The sequence below is a fragment of the Numenius arquata genome, chromosome 8, assembly GCF_964106895.1.
Source record: "Numenius arquata chromosome 8, bNumArq3.hap1.1, whole genome shotgun sequence".
NCBI classification, from domain to species: domain Eukaryota; kingdom Metazoa; phylum Chordata; class Aves; order Charadriiformes; family Scolopacidae; genus Numenius; species Numenius arquata.
Genome location: NC_133583.1, coordinates 48350797 through 48371669, shown reverse-complemented (window position 1 = coordinate 48371669; position 20873 = coordinate 48350797). Strand labels below are relative to the sequence as shown.

Below are 20873 nucleotides of genomic sequence, written 5' to 3'. Positions count from 1 at the left end.
GAGACCGGTTATCTCTTTGATGAATGCATTTTAAAGTCCAAGGATAAGCATGGGTAAGAGATGCAAAGACAGTGAAGATTTTTAGAGCAGTGACAAGAGCTGGCAGAAAGGAAAGCTAGTTTCTTTAGAAGTGACTTCTTGGAGGTCATCCCCCAGTATAATTTAACTGTACAGATCCACACTTGTGCAGTGTATATAAATTAGCATTAAAGCTTCATTGGGCGCCATCCCTAGAAATTTATTTTAGAGGGGTGGATCCCAAGGTCATGCAGACATTGACCAGAAGATCTTGCTAGATCGGATGCTGAGAGCTCTCTCCCATGACAATCCTGGTTACTAAGCCAATGTTAAATGTCTGTCTTGTCACAGATTTATTCTGTACGTGCTTGAAACTGAACCATGTCACATACTTGGCAGGAAATGTAATCCCTCCGCAAAGAGGATTTGATCCTCAGTGTGATCCTGCAGTTCCCAGGTTAAGCCAGTGTGAGGTCTGTCTGTGAATTTCCATTTTGAGTAGGGGACAAGCCACAAACATGGTGTTACAACAGCAAAAGCTCCTGTCCCCAATAATCCACATGGCCCAGGTGGCATGAGAAGAGGTGGGCTACGGATACAAACTGCCCAGTGCACAAACAAGATGCCTACATCTGAATTCATACAGAGAAACTGGATTATTTTTAAAATTGTTTTCCAAAGCCCCATGGCATGCAATGCAAACAGCAGCACAAGAATTACTACGAAAGAGAGCAAGGCACGGCTCCTGGTTTGAACAGCACCAGACAAAATCACTGAGTGAATGACATTTTAGGGATCCTCCCCTAGACCCAACAGCTCCAGGATTCCCTCGTCAAATCGCTTCCCAGTTTTGAGACTGTCTTTGACTTCCCCTGCTCCTCTCTTTTGTTCACATCATCGTGACAGTCTCATCCTCCACCTCCTAGCAGCCATGCCTTTCTGTCGTTCCTCTCTGATTGTATTGCCTAGATTATAGCTAGTTATAGCTAGTCCCATCTCTGCCATTCCTTGTACTCTATTGGTACTCCTTGCATGTGACGCGCCATTGCTGAAGCATAGGCATCTGGGATATGCTGACCTCTTTGCCCTAAAACCATACATGTGAATCTCAGCAATTGCTGGTCTTCCAAGGAAAAGAAGAAGAGAGAGAGTGCGAAGCTGTGGTTATCTTCCGGTATGATTGCTCTCAATCTCTTCTAAAATAATGGAAAATAAATTTTATGAGTGTAAAAATAATCTGGAACAACAGGGGAACCATGACAAATAAGTAGTTTGTATTTTCAAAGAACAGATCATGCCAGACAAATGTAATTGCTTCTTCACTATTTTCTGGGTTAGTGTACGGAAGGAACAGAGTGGCTGCAATACATCTGGGCTGTAGTATAGCATTTGATACAGTGGCTCACAAAATCTTATTAGAAAAATCATTTATAATGTCTTGGATAAGAGTGCTGTCATGTGGATTGAAAACTGGCTGAAGGAATGTAAACAAAGGATAATGACTCATGACAAACAGTACTGCGCTGAGCTGTGAAGAGGTATCCAGTTGGGTTGCCACAGGAGTTGGTGTTAAGCCCAGTTTTATTTTACATATTTATTAATGCTCTGGAAAAAGAGATGAACAGCCTGAGAATTAAATTCACAGATGATACTAAATTACTAGATGCTGTTAACACCAATCAGAACAGATATATTATATAGAGGAAAAGCAGGGAGGATGGGAATGGGAAGAGTCAGTGACCAGATTTACTTAAACGAATACGTGAGGGAGGGTTTTATGTCCCAACTGATAATAATGGGAGCCCACTGACAGGCTGGCCAAAAGCAGTTTACGTCTGGTCTGTCAAAGGCTGGAGCAGAGATCTAACAACAAAAACATCTAGGACATAATTATTAATTATAACATTTCCCCAAAAGATCCCAGAAAAGGCTTCACTCACATTTTCTAGTCTCAATAAACTTCAACGTCTGTAATTTTCTAAGATTTTTTTCTGGGTACATGCTATGTACACACCTATGGTGTGAGGTTCAACAAGGCCAAGTGCCAGGTCCTGCACTTGGGTCATAACAACCCCATGAAACGCTACAGGCTTGGGGAAGAGGGGCTGGAGAGCTGCCTGGCAGAAAATGACTTGGGGGTGTTGGTTGACTGTTGGCTGAACATGAGCCAGCAGTGTGCCCAGGTGGCCAAGAAGGTCAACAGCATCCTGGCCTCTATCAGGAACAGCATGGTGAGCAGGACTTGGGAAGCGATCGTCCCCCTGTACTCGGCACCGGTGAGGCCCCATCTCAAGTACTGTGTCCAGTTTTGGGCCCCTTACCGTAAAGAAGACGTTGAGACGCTGGAGCGGATCCAGAGAAGGGCAACAAAGCTGGTGAGGGGTCGGGAGAGCAAGTCTTATGAGGAGAGGCTGAAAGAGCTGGGGTTGTTCATCCTGGAGACTAGGAGGCTGAGGAGAGACCTTATCACTTTCTACAACTACCTGAAAGGAGGTTGCAGAGAGGCGGAGGTAGGTCTTTTCTCCCAAGTCACAGGTGATAGGACAAGAGGAAATGGCCTCAAGTTGTGGCAGGGGAGGTTCAGGTTAAATATTAGGAAAAATTTTTACACTGAAAGGGTTATTAAGCATTGGAGTGGGCTATGCAAGGAAGTGGTTGAGCCACCATCCCTGGACGTATTCGAAAGATGTGTTGACATAGTGCTTAGTGACATGGTTTAGTGATGGTTTGTTGGTTTTTTTTTTAATCAGAATTAAGTTGATGGTTAGACTAGATGATCTTAAAGGTCCCTTCCAACCTAGCCAATTCTATGATTCTATAGCGTCGCATATAGCAATGTAATACAAAGTCAACTGTCTTCACATCACTATATTATGTCGCTTTTCTGAGGAGAAATCAGTGGTAAAAATCTCACTATTTTCTTTGCATACCTTGTTTACTTATGCTATTAACAGGAAGAGAACAGAAGCAGTAAAAGCTGACATAGAGGTCTTTCAGGAATTTCACTCTCCAAGGGCAACTCAGCCCTCCTCCAAACTGAATCTGTTTAGAGGTGTTAAAGCAAAAAAATATTCTCTAGCTATTTGCAGCAGCTGCCTAATAGTTCCCACACTACGGAATGAAAAAACAAGATTTTTTTCAAGCACTACGCTGCATGTGCCATAGAAAAAACCTGTGAAAGTATTCCATTGTCCTAATCTGTTTTAGTGAAACTATGTGTATTGTGCTTAACTACAGTATATTTTTATTTATTTATTATCCACTTATAGAGCACATTCCTATGATGAATCGGATATGGATTTAAATTTTGTGAATTAAGTTTTTGTGCCTCTTATATAGATTAAAGGAATTGAGATGGTTTCAATGACTTTTAAAGGCACATAGACAGTATGGTCATAGACAGTATGGTATGTGTGTGGACTTATAAAGACTCTTTTCCGTACTACTTTATAGCCCAAGGAGCAGAAAAATCTAAATAGACTGTAGGTCTAACGAGACTCTTCAGTTCAATTAAAATTTTGCCACTTAAGATAACATGTTACTCAAAACGAATGCAAGCAAAATAGATAGGAACATCTAACATAAAAAGGCTTCTGAATATTTGTAGCAAGCAAAATATTCCACAAGACTTGCAATTGTTGAGCTGGCTTCCTACCATTTTATGTCTTGAGTTTGCTTGACACTGGTGGCTGGAGAAATGCAAGATCAAGGTCAAATTGTTTTCATGGTTCAATCCAAAGTAAAATTACCCTTGCATGTGGATTCTTCACTATATGTGCATTTACAGTGTAACTTTTTGCATCAGGTTATTGATATAAAACTTTCAACTTTTTAAAAAACTTTTTCTTTTTTTATACTTAGTGGAAGACAACTGAGTTCAAAGGTACTGCTGATGATCACACTTCAATGTCACTCCCACAGAAAACCTTAACACAGCTAAAATAAAGCCATCCATTAAAGATTTTATTATTCTGTACTTTCCTTTCTGGTTGGTAAAGATTGATACAGAAAACCAGATTAAAATCAACCTGAGAGGGTGTAAGTAATTCACATGGAGGTGCCTTTGGGTTGCTTCAAGATACAACAGAGGACGACTTCAGCAACGGAGTAAAAACCATGTCTGGCTCCAAGTACAAATCCTGAATGCTTGAGGATCTGATTTCAGACACTTAGCATGGCACAGAGCAGAGTCCATCAATGACTGCTGTGAGAGATTAAATGAATCAGCCTTCTGAAATATCTGTCACTGCCAGTGGCCACTATTTTTTCATATAAGTATCCCCAAAGAGACTACTAAGGGAGCAAGGTTAAAAATTTCCAGGAGGAGTTTAGTTGTAGTAGTATCCAAATAAATATAAATTTTGGGTTTGTACAACACTATTACTTGCATGACATAAAACAGTAGCGTGTGGATGCTTTATTTTTGAAGGGAATGTTACATCTCATAAAATTCTTAAGACTGGCAAGGGGAAAACCCCTGGGCCTGAATCTCATTTGATGAAAACTGCTGTAGTTACTTTGAATTTAGACAATGCCTTTCAAAATGATAAAAAGTCATTTCAATGGGTTTTATTATATTATTATTTTCTCTTTTGTCTCAAGAATCAAGCAATCTTTTCTGTGGAATATTTGCAGACACTTTTTGTTCCACCAAAATTTGTTCAAAAGTTAAACCCAAATTTGCCCAGAAAAGTTATGTTGAGCTTATTTCTGGCAGCAATCTGGCAGCATCTTTGTATCTGCACAGCATTGTGATTATCTCACAAATTCACAATACTTTAATTCTGAACCATAGCATTTTCCATAGAGGCAATATCCTCAGTGCTAGTCTGAATGCTCTGAATGTTAAGTGTCTGGCTCTGGATGGATTGTCTACATTTTCTGTCCATGAACACGTAGCACATGGCCCTTGATTACTACTTTTAAATTGATCTGTGTCTGCTATGAAAATATATTGCTTCATAAAAGTCTTTCAGAGTATCAGCTTCCAAATTAATGATTTTTCTCTCAAGCTCTGACTTTGAGAGCTTACAGTACAGAATCAAGCAGTCCAGCTACTTGAATCAAATTGAAATCCATCCATCTGCAATTCAGATCCAAATTCTTTCAGTGCTGTTGGCTCATCTCTAGGTAAAGAGCAGCTGTTGTCCTGTTAAAGTGACTGTAAATAATTCTAACTTCAAGCTTCAAGAGTGAAATTCACCCTGTTTCACTGGGGACCACTTAATCCCTGGGATGTTCCTGGGTTTGGTCTTCAGCTAGTGGGAGCTGCATAACTCTGCTGTAATCAATAGAGCTGTGCTGCTTTACACCAAGATCTGGCCCTGGCAGAGTCAGTGCAGAGAAGGGCATGTAAGCTCTTGCAGCCAAGAGGGCAGCATGTCCTTGCTGGGTACAGAGGGATGCAGGGTCATTATTCTAAGCCAGAAACCCGACTTGTTATGCTAATTGCACATGGCACTTGCACCCGTATACTCCAGGTGAGGAGGTGAAAAAGGCTAGTGTTTCTTTCTCTTGCTGTGACCATCTCTCATTTTTCATCCTCAATGAGCCTCTTACTGTGCTTTTTTGGGGGTTATATGCGTTCTGTAGCACAAACAGTATCACACCAGAGAAAGACTTGTTTACAGCAGAGATTCAATAAAGTGTCTAAAGGAAGAATTTTCCAATGAAAAGAGATGGGCCCTAACCAAGAAGGAAGGTACTTGTTGTTAAAGCAACTATATCAGAATAGCAGATGAATCATGATGTGATAGCACTATTTGAAAGGATGTTTTGAATGGAGCTGTCAGCAAGTATTTTAATAGCAAGTCTTCAGTTTCTGCTTTATGGGGTTTTTAACCACCAGGAAGAAAACATAAGTAACAAGGAGGGATTTAGAAATTGTTTAGTGTTTGGCTGTTCAAAGAAAGAAAAAGAGCCCTCCACATGCATTGCAGCTAATGAAAATTGCCATTATGTTTTTTTTCCTCCATTTGCGGATGTTAAACACTGTAATAATGCCAAGTCCTTATGATTTTCTAAATCTTCTCAATAAGGAGGATGTTATCTACTTATTTAATTACCGAATCTCCGACGGCAAGGAGTTGCTACCACCAGCAGCTCCAGCTCATTCACATAGTTCCCCTCCCTAATTAAAGGGTCTTTGCAGTTAAAAATAAAGTAATAAATCAATCAAAAGCACAAACTGCCAACAGATGATATATATAAAAAAAAAAAGCACTTCAGGGACAGATTTTCAATTGCTCAGCACCCACAACTGGGATTATTCTTTTGAAACAACTCAGTCCTACTTTAGGCACCTAGGATAGAGCCAGACAGTTCAAAAGTGCTCAACAAGTATTTCTTTGGAAAATCCACCCCTAACTGTGGCTTTGTGTCCTACAGCCATTGTGGCCTTGCAAGAGTGAATTGCAAGTCACCTCCCTGTTGGAGGAAAGTCACCAGCATCACCCCTTCTGTAGGAAACTATAATAAAATATATTACTGTAGTCATCCATGCTCCTACCGTTGCTTGCTGCAACAGGAACAGAGGCAGCAGGTATGTCGAGAGACTATTTTTACCATACTGCCAGTGAAAGCAGCAATAGCCCTGCACCTGGATTTCTGTGGCAGCACTCAAAACCCGATGTCCACATTGCAGAGCTAGTTTGAATATCAAGTTCAAACCTGAATGCTGCTGTCTGCATGGAATTCCTTGAGGGTAATGTACCATTGTCAGGTTAAAAGTTTTTTGAATGTTTATCAGTCTAAGGCCAAAACTTGAGTAAGAATTCAAGAGCACTTTACAGCTAATAAAACCTGCAATAGCTTTCTCTGAGAGTGCAGAATACAGCCCAGAGCACATACCTCCCATCCAACAAGAAGCATTTGGTGTTATTAGCATACTACCTGCTTATTCAAGAGGGTGCACAAAAACTTCAGTTAACAGTTCTTTTCCCTGCAGTCCACAGCTGTGTAAATATTATCCCAGCCTCTCCTTTGACATCTGTCTAAGCCTCAGAACTCATGTGCAAAATGATACAAACAGAGCTCAACAATTCTGTAGCCCGTCACTGGGTCCCAAAACACCTAGATCATAGAATACAGAATCATGAAATCATTTAGGTTGGAATAGCCCTTTAAGATCACTGAGTCCAACCGTCAACCTAGCACTGCCAAGTCCACCACTAAACCATGTCCCTAAATGCCACATCTACACATCTTTTAAATACCTCCAGGGGTGATGACTCAACCATTTCCCTGGGCAGCCTGTTCCAATGCTTGACATCCCTTTCAGTGAAGAAATTTTTCCTAATATCCAATCTAAACCTCCTCTGGTGTAACATGAGGATGTTTTCTTGCATTCCATCGTCTGTTACTTGGGAGAAGAGACCGATCCCCCCATTGCTACAACCTCCTTTAGGGTAGTTGCAGAGAGCAATAAATATCTAGCTGCTCCCGTGAGAGCAGTGATGCTCTGTGGTGCACCCCTGAAGTGACCTCATTTTCTAAAGATAACTTTACTAAGAATTTCCTAGATTTTAACCATGCAGCTGAGTATGATGAAAGCTTTGTGGAATCAACGGACCAAGATTTGCATGACAACCCTGAAAAAGAAGCCAAATTGCAGTTCTGCGCCGTTTACAACTGCTACCCCACATAATTTCTATTTTGATTGGCCCAGATGAAAGAAAAGCTGTATTAAGTTTCAGAAACTTCTCTTCATCTCTGCTTCCAAGTCAATGCACTTTTGAAGGTTATTTGCCTTTCCCATTTTCTCCGTGGTAGTTAAGGAGATGAAATTCTTTCTGTATGCACCAGATATCCCTTACACAATGGGACAGAAATATTGATATTTTTATGTTGCACAGTGGGTCATATTTATGAATTGATGCATGTTTCATCATAGCTCTAAATAATGAAGCGTTTTGGATAGACACAAAGGGCCCAGACCTCTTTGCCTGAGTATCTCCAGCTTCCACTGATCTCCCTTCTGAACTTCTTACAGGCTGATTTTGAAAAGGTAGAGCTTCCTCAGGACCAATGCTACCCACCAAAATGATTTATTGAAGACATTGAAGATTTATTGAAGAGTAAGGCAAAGCCTCCACTCTAATACAATTTTCCACCTTCTCCTTTCCCATCACCACACAGAACTAATGCAAGGCTCAAAGTTCCTATTTAGGCCTGCAGAGCTTAGCTGAACTTCTCTTTCAGTTCATGCAAACATCTAAAGAGTTTCTCTGGCATTTTTTTAGGGCCTCTGATGTTAGAGAGATGAGTGAAAAAGACCTTCAAGTGATGCAGAGATCTTTGCTGCAATACCTCCCCGCCCCCCTATGACACTCCTGACACAGGCTGTGAGCCAGGGCTGCACTGCCCTCAGCCCATTTGAATTTTGGGGATACACAAAAACCATCACAACATTAGGAAGGCAGTGAGGATCACTGGACTCTCTCTCAACCTGGGACTGAACATGAGAAGATAGGGCAATGGTCGTGGGAATGGACCTGCAGCATCTCTGCATAGATGGGGCAGGAGAGAAGCAGTGGTCTCCCGGTGTAGGGCGAACGCACCTTTTCTCTTAGTCTTCCTTTGGTAAACTTCTGGGAATGAAAACTGTGATACCTCAGCCTAATTTTACATTCTTTAAAATTGAGATTCAGACACTTTGCCACAAATAAATATCAAATATATAAACATGCAAGTCACCATCTATGTGTATGTTCTCCCTCACTGTAACTTATGTAGATTGCCACCTATGTGCATAGCTTTCATTACAAATAAAACATAAAAGCCAATGCATATCCTGAAGAGCTATTTTTCTTTATTGCAACACCATTACATGAAGCCTACTAACATAAACAAAGATTGGACTCGGCTGTTTTTGAACAAATAACCATTTATTGTCGAGGCTTTTCAGGAGCTTTCATTTTCCTTTTTGAAAAACATGATCCTGTGCCAAACTAACAAATGTCTAACATTAAGTAATAAGCAAAATAATGGGACACCCTGCCACACTAGTTTATAGACAACTTTAGACTGTCACAGTTGTACAAGTCTAAGCTAAGACAGAAACCCAGTTAAACAAAACAGACATATTAAATCAAAACCCCACCAGCTGAGTCCCTTGGGGCATAGCTGCTGATCCTAAACGCTACAACTGGCCTTTCAAGCGGGAGGATGCACAGGAATAGCAGTCCAAGGGCAAAGAAGCCCATGTGCTGCTCTCTCCTCCCCGCTGCTGGAACAGCACGCAGCAGAGTACAACCAGAGAGCCTTTTCCCTGTATCATCTCCTGTCACAGCAGCAGAAAGCACGGGACAGGGCTGTCTCATTCCTAAATGAGCAGCCACGCTTGGGGTGGGCACATCAAAGGAGAACTCCTTGCGCCTCTGCCTTGCAGACCTGCCTGCTTGCTCCATCCCTGCACGGCAGCAGGTGAAACTCTGGCTCCTCATGCTCGTTGAATGTTAATTCCACCAGAAGTCTCCATTTTGAAGTTATCGTGAATCTCTTAAACTTAGCCCGAAGTAATCACACAACAACCTATCCATTAGACAATGAACAGAGATTATTCAGCTTCCTTGTACCACAGCGAAACAGCAGCTTCCTTCCTGCCAGTGATTGTGGTTGTGATTAACTGCGCAGTTCAAGGTGAAAGAAGAATGCGGTTCCAGGCATATATGGCTTCCTTTAACCTCAGCAAAACACAGTGCCAGATATTTCAATTAGTGTGTACCAAGGTCACAAAATCAATTTCTTATCACCGAAAAACACACATACTGTAAATTTCATTTTCAAGCCATAATCTCTAAATTAAATCTGTGTACCTAAAAAATATACAGTGCAAAATTGCAGTCCTTCAGCCCCCTCCTCCTCCTGCAGCCGAGCAACATTTTCACAAACACCACCTGGCTTTGTGCTCTATATTTAGAGCACAATGTTTGGTTAGATTCTAATCTTCTTGGAGAACGTCATTATCTCTTTCTTTGGCAAATAGAGGCCCAAAGTGTCAATTACCTTCTTAAACTCTCTCATACACACAGGGCTGAGCGGGGTTTGATATTCTGTCTGCCAACAGCTCAGTCGGCAATTTTTCACAGTCATACACAGAAAAATTGTGCACCAGCATATCATCCTAGATAAATTACACATTTCAAATGATGTTACAGACAACTTCACCATTCCCAGTCAGTTTATTCTGGAAGAGGAAAAGAAACAAACAAACAAAAAGTAAAACCAATCCTAAATAGAACACATTCCTACTATTGAACTCTGAGTTATTGAACAGCGACAAAAGTAAAATGAGTTTGCCAGATTGGTGGGATATTATATGTAAATCAATGTAGCTGCACAGAAATGACATCCTCACCTCTTATGTATATAATTCCTTATGATACTTTCCTTGTTACTTGGGTAACACTAACTTTATAGCCTAAAGGCAGCTGCAGAATCCGATAGCTGTAGCAGGCTCTACCCAGTGCAAACCTAGGTACAGAAGATGTCTCAAGGAAGCAGAATTTATGGAAACAATTTCTTTCCAATAAATCCTGGTCTTGCCTTAACAAAAGCTAATTTCAACTGTACAACCACAGAACGAGTAAAAGCGACAATTTTGAGATTCATTTTTCATAGAAAAGGTTGCTTTTTATTCACATACCCACTTATACATAGGTCCCTGTGTACACAATTGTGTACTTTTAACATACATGTATGAGTATACACATTCTGCAAATATCTTCCATCCTTTTACTTCAAACCAGCAAGTGAGAAGAATGTATTCTTACTGTTGGATCTTTTGGGACTGCTTCAGATGCTAGAGATACAGGAAGTGAATCATATCTCTGGTAAACACAAAGTAAGCAGACTCTGAGATAATAAGTTTAAAGCTCCTTAAATGAATTTTCCCACATCCTCTAAACATGTAACATATTGATTGATTCTTAGTACCATAAAGCAGGATGAAAAGAATATTTTCTCAAGAAAGGAAATTAGCATTATTTGGCAAGGGTTAAAACACATTTTGAATTAAGCAAGTAAGAAACCATCCATATGCAGCTGATCAGCTTGAAAGTTTGGGTACATTTTTGAGAGAGACAAATAACTCTTTTCTACCACATCATCCACACACTTTTTAAAAACTCTTTTTAGATGCACACAGGACTAATTTAAAAGAGAGACTGGATACGATTAAAGATGTAACAAGAGGAAGTTTTGTTTCTTCCTGGCCCATTTAAAAAATGCATTACTCTATTTTAGTCATGCTCAAAATACCGTTTCAAGAAAATGTAAACAAAGACCATGGAAAAGAAAGATACAGCTGCCTTTTCTTTTTCTTTTCTTCCTTTTTTTTTTTTTTCCCCCCCCCTCAAATCCGTGAATGTAATGAGTCTGTCATGGGCTTGGTCCAACGCTTGTTAAAGTCCAGGGCAATCTTACAAATTCTGGTGGGCTGTATCTCTGGCCCACGCGAACTGTGTTTTCTGGCAGTAGCAAGGAAAGTTAACCCTCTGAAGATTTCTCTCTATCTTATTCAAGTGAGAAACTGGAAGGGATTTTTTTTGTATGAGTAAGAAATCTGGATTTGGCACTTTGAATGCATAAAACGCTTTTAGTCAAAGTTTTATGAACTCAGCCATTTACAGAGGTAAGACAATTGGAGTAAGACAGCCTCTACTGTGTCTTATTCAGCAGGATTGTACTGTTACTTCAAACATCCTGCACCGCTTTCCATCTGACTAATGTTCTCATGCATCACTAGGCACTGTTGTAAAACACTCTCCCCTTTCAGATTCCTGATCTACTCTTAAAAGCTTCAACTAAAATATACTTTCAATAGTAGCTAGTTACAATAAGCAATTTCAGTTATAAAAAGTAAAGTCAACTCTACAAAAACTGTTTTGACTAGCAAAGTTAGCCAAGGGTATGGCTATTTTCAGGCACATAAACATAGCGCCATCCTTTGTGACTGGAAGGCAACCATGCAACAGCTGGTTAGTCCCTAGCAGTCTACACACATCATAGCCATCAAACCCTTCCCAAATTCACAGAAAAGAGTAATATCTTGCACATGAAAAGGCAAAAGCCATACATAAAGCTGTAGGTCTCCGAATGGCCAGGAACCTGCATGTTTACCTGTACATTAACACCCACAATTGCCCAGGCAAGTGGACTGTTATGCACCAGAATATCAAATCCTCTTGGCTAATTTGTCCAGGCTTTTCAATTCCATGATCTGCCTAAAGGTTTAATCCAGAAAGTGGGATCAAGATACCTCAGCTGGGTAGCATCACACAGCTCAGAATAGGTGAAAAACATTCACCTACTTTATGACCAATGAAGACATGGAAGGGAAGAAAACTTTCTGTCCCCTGGAAAGGAAGCCTGAAGACATGTGCTTAATTAAGTATAATACCTACAACAGCATGGTGCCTCCTGATATGTTTTGGGATCACCAAAAAGCCAGACACCCAAACCTGGGTTAAGAATTCTGAATTCTGAGATGACTTCTGCCCTTCCACACAGCCCACGCTCTAGTTTTACCATGCTCCGCTCTGGAACTGTGTAAAAGAACCAGCAGAATTTAGAGGCAAAGCAGCAGAGATTGGGAGTCACAGGAGGAGGTGGGGAAAGGAAGAAGGGTAAGGAAGAGTGAGAGATGAACCCACAGGCTATGAGGAGCATGTCAAAAGGGCTGGGAATCAGTGGTCTGCTTTGGCCTCCTGTGCAGCACATCCCAAGTTTTCCAAGCTGTCACCCACTGTGTTGAGCCCTGTTATTTGTGTTTGGCTAAGGCATATCTTTCTCCTGCTGTGCTATGCTAGAGCAGCTGCAATTTGCCTTTTTATAGCTTGTGGTAACTGATAGCAGTGAAATGAATTTAGGAAGTGTGTGGATTGGATCTTCCATATGAGTGATTTCAGACCGTTTGGTAAACACAGAAGTGACATCCAGTGATGTATACTTGCTGGTAACAAAAAAAAATAAATTCTCCTCTAGTGAACCAGCATTTGGATTAGATCGTTTTCTATTGAAGGACACTTCGGGATAGAATGAAATGATTACACAAAGTGGTTTCACAGGGTCATGTTAATTTGAAAGCTAAAAATTCCCTCAAAACTATACACCAATTGCGTGCTGCAGAATGGCATCAGTGAACCAAAACAAATTCAGTGACTGCAATAGAAGTTGATGGTGGGACACAGCAACATGACCTTAGAGCAAGGGGATGGTGTCTCACAGGAAAGCTCCTTTTTACAGCTGGCAAAAGCCAGAGAGTTGGTTGTATGACCCTCAGTAAAACAAGAAAATAAGTTTGTGTTCAGATATTGAGTAAGCCTTCAATTTGATTCAGCTGAGTTTACACAAATTGCCCTGTGTTCTAACAGAGATTCTGTATTTTGATATAAAATACCACTTTACACTGATGTATTTTTTGCTTCTGAAAAATGATAAATCCTCCTGCACTGCACTTCAGAAAGAGAGTCAGTGCCTTGCTTCAGTACAAAGTTTCACTGACAGCCTCAGTCCTTGGTCACTATTTCTGGAAGTGCTGTAACTATTTTACAAGTAAGACTGATTATTTTTGCAGTATAATTTGCAAGTGACATTTACAAGGGAATATTGTGCAGGGATATCTGGGAGGGATATTGTGTTCAGACTTTTCCTGCTTGCCTGCCTGCTCTCCTGGAACAAACAGCACTGCTTCATTTTCCTTCCGTATTTTGCAAAGTTAAAGTAAACACTGTGATCACACTGTTTACTTTAATTTCCTGCAGTGTGCCAGCAAAGCAGCAAATTGGCAGTCAGCAATCAAGAAGCAGCCAGTATTGAAACAGCAGAGCTGCTTAGGAAAGCATCAATGATGCCAACTCATTTTTCCCTCTGTTTTAAAAATAAAATATTGGCTTCTATGAAGTTTTACTTCCACCCCAGTCTTCTCTAAAGGATCTGAAATTTTGTTTGTTTCCTTTAATTTTCTTTTGGAAGAAAGCTGGGATTATGAGCAACACCTAATTTATATGGCTGACTTTTTATATAAAGAAATGCATTTACAAAAGTGGCAAATATATGCTCTTTGTCTGTAAAAAATCCATGGCATTTTTGCACAAGAGGAAGTTAACTTGCCTATAAATCAGTCTTCTGTGGATATATTTTTATTTTTATGCCAAGAGCTCTAGCTGTGCTACTTCAATTAGGTGTATGATAATGTGAAGCTAAAGCCTCATGCATTATATTCGGAATACGTACGTGCCCAAGAATGGAGTCCTAAAAGGCAAATAGTTATATTTTCAGAGACCGTTCTCGCTCATCTTATACTACATAAAGCAAGGAATGTAAATACAAAAGAAGAACTCAGAAGAATGCGATAGTATTTTGTACCTCAGAGGTGTAAAGCTTGACAAGGTGACTCATTTATGACTTTCTGGAAGATACCGTACAGAAGGAATTTATTGCTATGTAACTTATAATTCCAATATATAAAAGAGGCCAGGTCCAACAATCAGTAATTCTCCTGACTATGTACATTCCTGCACATATTCTTACTGAAGACAATGGGATTATGAAAAGGATTAGCTTTTTGTTAGACTGGCCAAAGTATGTCATCAGAAAGTCCAAAACATGACCTAATTTAAAGTGGTTGAAATCTTGTGGGAAAGATTGTAAGAGGATAATTATTTTAAAAGCCATGACTTTGACACCAGGAAATTAAATTCATATCTATATGTCTTTATCTATACACAGCAAATCCAATAATCTTGAGCTCTTTGCAGTCACTTAGCCAGCTGGCAAAGGGAGCAAAGTAAAAACTAACAAACTCCGTTCCTAAAGTATGCTGACATCAGTGATTCATGATTCATCAATAATGGTGCAAGGAAATAAATGTAACAGGGCATTATTGCCTTTTGCAGCACAGTAAACTCAAGGGAAAACATCTAAGTGTATCACATTGAAAAGACAGAGCTAGCAAAGAAATAATTTTTACAAGTATTTAAGAGGTGTTACAAGCAAGTGAAAGTGGAGAAAAAAATGTAAACCTTTTAAGTACAATGAGAATGTACCTATAAATAAAAAGGGACAGTTTTCCAGCTATACAAGCTTAAGAGGACTAACCTGAAAACTAGCATTTTTTGTTGTTCAAAATTTCTACAAAGAGGAAGAATATGAATTGCTTGTTCCAGAATAAAACCTCAAAACAAACACTGTTCTGGTTTAATTGTCTACCAGGATAAGCACAATGAAGTAGTTGGTTCTACGCTAAGCAAAATTATTAATGTTGTTGACAGTAATTACGACTCTCACAACCCATCTAAATAACTAAAAGGGCAAATATGTAAACACAACGTACCATATATACTCTTTAGAAAATGCCTGTATTAGTACATAATTGATGATCTCCTTTGAAGGTGACTGGACTATCATTGTAAAAGCCTAAGATTATTAACTGAAGAAAAATGGGTAGCTATCTCTAGAACAGCAGATACACCTGCCGCTTTCGCCACACAGAACAGCAAGATCTAATACATCATTAAACAACTGAGGCTTTGCTTTACGTTTTTGTAGCTTTTAACTATTTATGATAAGGTTTAGCCAATATTTCTAATCCTCTTTACAGCCTACCCAATTGAAATTCAGGTTACTTGTTTATGCTATTAGAGGACTACTGCACAATATTAATAATGCACTGTGTAACATGCTGCCCTAGAGAAACATCATCTCTCTTTCAGGGGCAACAGCCACATAGCTCTGACACAAGCTTTGCTGCTTAGCTGGAGGGTAAGTGACTTTGGTGATTGTTGAGGTATTTTCCCAGAGAAAATGTTGGTCCCCTGACATGAGGCTTCCTTCAAACCATTGCCAGTTAACTGCAAAGCGCCACAAATACATCTAGTAGCTGGTTTGCCTCGACTGACATTGGAAATTTTATTTTAAAGACTGAGTTTCCAAACACTTAGTATAATTCTTAATAAACAATTAATTGATTCACAAGATTTGTGAACGTATATTTCACTGTACTGAATTTTCTTTAAATTAACAATACAAGTTTTTATGAATTTTGAATGTAGGTTTCCCTAGAAAATACAGGAGAACAAGACGGTAAGAAAAATATACTTTATAAGAAAAAAAAAAAACAAAACCCATGGAAGTAAGATAAATCCATCCTCTTACAATTGCATTTAATAATGCCATAATCTGTGTATATATATAATGGATGGATTTAAGAACATCAGTCATGTCAGTGAAGAACAACAGGTATCTTTACTGCAAATTTATTTAATGAATCGTAATTACAACTTTCTAGAAAAGTATAGACAATGTAGTGGATACCAGAACATGGTAGATAAGTAAATGCTGGTTTAATTTGTTCCAGGTAGTATTGCTAAAAATTGGCTTGTTTTCCTTCTTTCCCTGCATTTTTCACAAGCGTAGGCCCTTGACTCTGCAAACGTAATGTGCACTTAACTTTCAAATCAACCAGCTTACTCATGATAGTAAAATTGAATTAGTGCAAATACAATACTAGTGTGGTGAAGGCTATTTCTTCTTGTTTTCATTTGAGCAGCTCAATAGATAAATAATGATTGACCTATATTTATGGCAAGGTTAGCATTAAATTCAAGAAATATGACACGATGCAAAGAAGAGGCTGAGAGAACACTGTTTGTTCAGGCTTAAGAAGAGAAGGCAAAGGGGAAATCATATTGCTGTCTACAACTACCTAATGGGGGTCACAAGGGTTTATAGAGGAGATGAAGCTAAACTATTATTAGAAATGTACAGCGGTAAGTGCACGAGAGGCAAAAGTTACAGACTGCATCAAGGGAAACCGCAATTAGATATCAGAAAAAAGTTTTCAAAATTATGGTAGTGAGACACTGGAACAGGGTCCCAGAAAGGTGTGCAGTCTTCATCCTTAGAGATACTCAAAACTTGGCTGGACAAGGCCCTGAGCAACCTTCTCTAAGTTGAACCTGCTCCAAGTGGGAAGCTGGACCAAATGACCTCCAGAGGTCTCTTCCAACTAAATTATTCTATGATTTTTGCAATTCCTTATTGTTTGTTATTTTAGCCAGCTATATTTCTCTCTAAGCATTTCCAGCTTATGAAAGGGTAGGCAGCTTTCTAAGGAAAAAAGCCTTTGCGTTCCAAATTTTCCTGAAACAAGCACATTTCCAAATACACCATCGCAAATGAGCTATAGGTGGACCGCTAAAGGTAGCTAAAGGTGGACCGCTCATACCCAACTGAAATGCCTGTGTTACTGCTAAATTTCCCAAGATGCATGAAACACAAAACCTGACCAAATGGATGGTTCATATTCATAACTACTGCTCAGGTCACTGAAAACTGACAAGATTCATATGGATTTCAGCCTGCCTGCAGCTGAGCATAGCTATATCTTGCAGTGGAAATAAGTACTAGAACTATTCATAGTGGAAGACAACTCAAAAAATGATATCTTTTTCTTTGGATGGAAGATAGAGATATCCAGAGGCAGACGCCTCCATTGGATTTCTGGCATATTTCTCTTGCAAGCAGTTGTGGTGGAAAAATTAACATTGGCCTCACATGCAGACATGTCTCTGTGGCACACACACCTCCTCAGTCTTCTAGAGTAGCCCAGGAGCTGTATTATTTGATCATGATCAGCTGCTGGGAAGAGTGGCCTTAGTATGATGTGTGTGCAGATGAGGTGTGAGGGCTGTAAAGTGGCAGTCATGCCAACTCCAAGCTTGAGAAGTCCTGAGTCACAAGGAAAATTGCTGAAGCTAAATCAGAGAAGACACATCAGAATCTCTCATGGAAAAGAAAGCCGGAAAACAGGTCATACTCAACTGAGATGCATGGTATGTTGTATTAAAATACTAAGCTGAGAGGAAGTTGTGGAATTTCTCACAAATGACTAAAGTTTTTTGGCTATGAGAACATGTTAGTGTAAGGCGTTGTGACATAAAGTTTAACCCTTGAGCTACTGGTCTCTTGAGTAAGTTTTTCAAGCAAGCACATAACAGAAATGCATATAGGTAAAATCTGTTTACCGTCACAGATCGTTATGCCGTTTCCTGTATATCCTTGGGAGCAATAGCAGCCTGTTATTCCACCCTGAACTTCACACCTGGCATCTTTGTGGCATGTCATGTTGCAGCTTGCAGAAGTGCAGCCATAGTCCAGCAAACTGGAAATCAGAACTGGAACAACAGAAGATCAGACTTGTTTCTTTATCAAAAAAACTTAATTCTGAGCTCTAAAACCAGATCTGGGCAAGAGGTATGCACAAAACTGGTGTATTCCAATAAACTTCACATGATCACAGGCTCAGCTATAGTGCAGGATGGAGCAAGGGCCATCAACTACAGGGGCTTCTTTGGTAAAACTACCTAGGGGCTAGGAAACAGCAGACAAGGTAGATTAAGAACTTGTGTCTGTGCTTAACCAGTATAAAATTGGTAAACATAGAAGTTACTCAGTGATCTGGGGAAAACGTTTGAAAGGCTTTCAAAGCTCTCTAGTACTTTCCAGTAAAGCACAAACATTTATTTGCACTCTGAATTATGTATTGAGTGTAATCCAAACTGCCCTACACATATCAAGTGAAAAATACCAAAGAGGGTTCCCCTGATCAGAGTTGGGTTTTTTATAAGCATTTCCATGCTTGTGTAACTAACACATATGCATGGTCTGAGAGATTAAAATGATGTCACAGTATTTACAGCATCATGACATTAAGGTTTAAAAATTTATGCAAATTATTTAAAGTTAATCTCTTAAAATACCATTTCCATATTATGAAAATTATTTTTTCCATCCACTGGATGATTCCTAAATGGTATAACTACTTTCCCATTGTATGAACGCATATGGTTTTCAACACAAAATAAAAAGGAATCTCTCCTTTTGAGAAAACTAACAGCTCACTGAATAATTATACACACTCTGTAATAGGTTAGAAATTAGGCAGTTAATTCAGAAGGGAAAGTAAGTTTTTTACTTTGTACTTTATAAATTGTTAGCAAGACATAATGAAAGCTGCAGAACACAAAGACTCTTTTGGATGTTGTCGTCCTCTGTAGTTCTGGTTTTCCCTACCCAAATATTATTCCGGATATTTGCTAGCCTATTCTTACAATTACAGGTTTCATTGCTTCAGAAAATCTCACTGAGGTGTTGTTTTCTTGGACAAATAAAAATTTCATGAAAAATTCAGAAGACTAAAAATTACACACATTTTTTTAACAATTATATATAATCCAAATCAATTTAGGTATCACCAAGTCTCATCTTTTCCCTCTGTTTTTGAGAGAGGAGACCAGAGACTGTCTTCCAGAGATTAAAACAGAAACCTCTGGGATTCTGTTGTCATTTTACTTTTCATAACATGTAAAATCTAAAAATCTCCCAAGCAGATAGAGAGAGAAAAAAACCACCAAAACCCAAACCCACAGAAACCCACAACGTCTCTGGTTTTTTACAGAACAAATCCCACAGTGAGATAAAGACTGGCATTTGTGGGATTTGGTTTCGTGATGATCCTAAACATGCAATTACCAAATCCAGTAGCAGCATTGATTAAAGCTACAGGTCCTGCGTACCCAACAGCTTTCCACTATCTCCAAGACACTTGTTTCTCCCTGCCAGACCCCACTCCCTTCCCACCTGCCACTCACTCCCCGGGGAAGGAGATTTCACCTACCTAGAAATGGAAGTAGTTTCATTGGTGATTCTGTTGCTTTGCGGTGCCTGGTGAAGAGCCCTTGTGTCACAGAAAAAAACTCCCTGCCTTAAAATGTATGACCATGTGCAAAATGAGCACACATGCCTATGAGGAAAGCGACGTCCTGGTGCAGGCGCAGCCCTGACACTGCCCTTTGTCCTGAGCTTCACGGTTTCCAAAAGCTACTGAGAGTCACAGGCAGGACAGGAAGATTCAGGAGGGGCTGAGGACCTGGTCTTCTGGCAAGCAAGGAATAAACGAAAAGAAAATAAACAAGAAAGTAAAAGAGAAGCAGGAGCTTGGGTCTTGCAGGGGATGCCAGAAAAGGTTCAGGGGTGAGTGGGTTAGAAGAACAGGTTAAAGGAGCTTCCTGGGAGAGTGCCTGAGACAGGGGAAGGATGACGATCCAAGGGGTGAGCCACAGCCTGCTGGCAAGAGTAAAGGAGCAGCAGAAGGATGGCAGAGCAGATCAAGGAGGGTGTGGAAAAGGTGGAGGAGATTAGCAATTAGCTCAGAGTTTACGAGCTTGGAGGTAACAGTCTACACGCTTCCTTCCACCTTTTCCTGGTGAGCTGAGTATACATGAGCCCCAAGACCCATTTTTTTTTGGAGACAGTCTTGGCTGACTGCAATTTTTCTTCCTGCTGCTTTCTTCAGTTTTGAGATAGATCCTTACTGCAGTCAAGAAATGTTGCTTTAAGTGTAATGGTCTGTAAGGAGGTACAGGAAATCCACTGAACTCTGCTTTGTGAGGAAAACAAAGGCATATAGTCAGGGAGGAAAGAAGCAGGAAGGCAATTGTATGGCTGGGAATCTCCAGAGCCGAAGGAGAAGTTGTTTCTATGGGTTCGTGGGACTGAAACGATGTTATGTAATAGGACTTATTCAATACAGCCAATTAGTAAAGTGTTTTACATGTCTTTGTGTTAAATGTGAGAACAGTTCTACCCTCACTATAGCATCCTAATCGACAAGACTTCAGCATGTACTTATATTATGCGTGGACATGGCAATGTTTTCTCTAATCTTGTTATGGATGACGTGCATACCGTCACTTCCCAACTCCCTGGAGATGATGTCTCACATACTGAAAGATTGCAAAGCTAAAGCATTGGTGTATGCCTGTCTTTACAGATGGAAACAGACACATGCACAA

At 39.8% G+C, this 20873-nt stretch overlaps 1 protein-coding gene across 1 annotated transcript in view; it reads right to left on the bottom strand.

Moving 5' to 3' along the window:
- ADGRL4 (adhesion G protein-coupled receptor L4) overlaps nucleotides 1-19938 on the bottom strand; it is a 73381-nt gene extending 53443 nt beyond the window's left edge. Inside the window, exons 1-2 of the mRNA XM_074151800.1 lie at nucleotides 19697-19938; nucleotides 18045-18194 (exon numbers count right to left, since the gene is read on the bottom strand). Coding sequence (XP_074007901.1) covers nucleotides 18045-18194; nucleotides 19697-19718 — 172 coding nt within the window. The 5' untranslated portion in view covers nucleotides 19719-19938. The remainder of the gene's footprint in view (nucleotides 1-18044; nucleotides 18195-19696) is intronic.
- Between the last annotated feature and the right edge of the window lie 935 nt (nucleotides 19939-20873).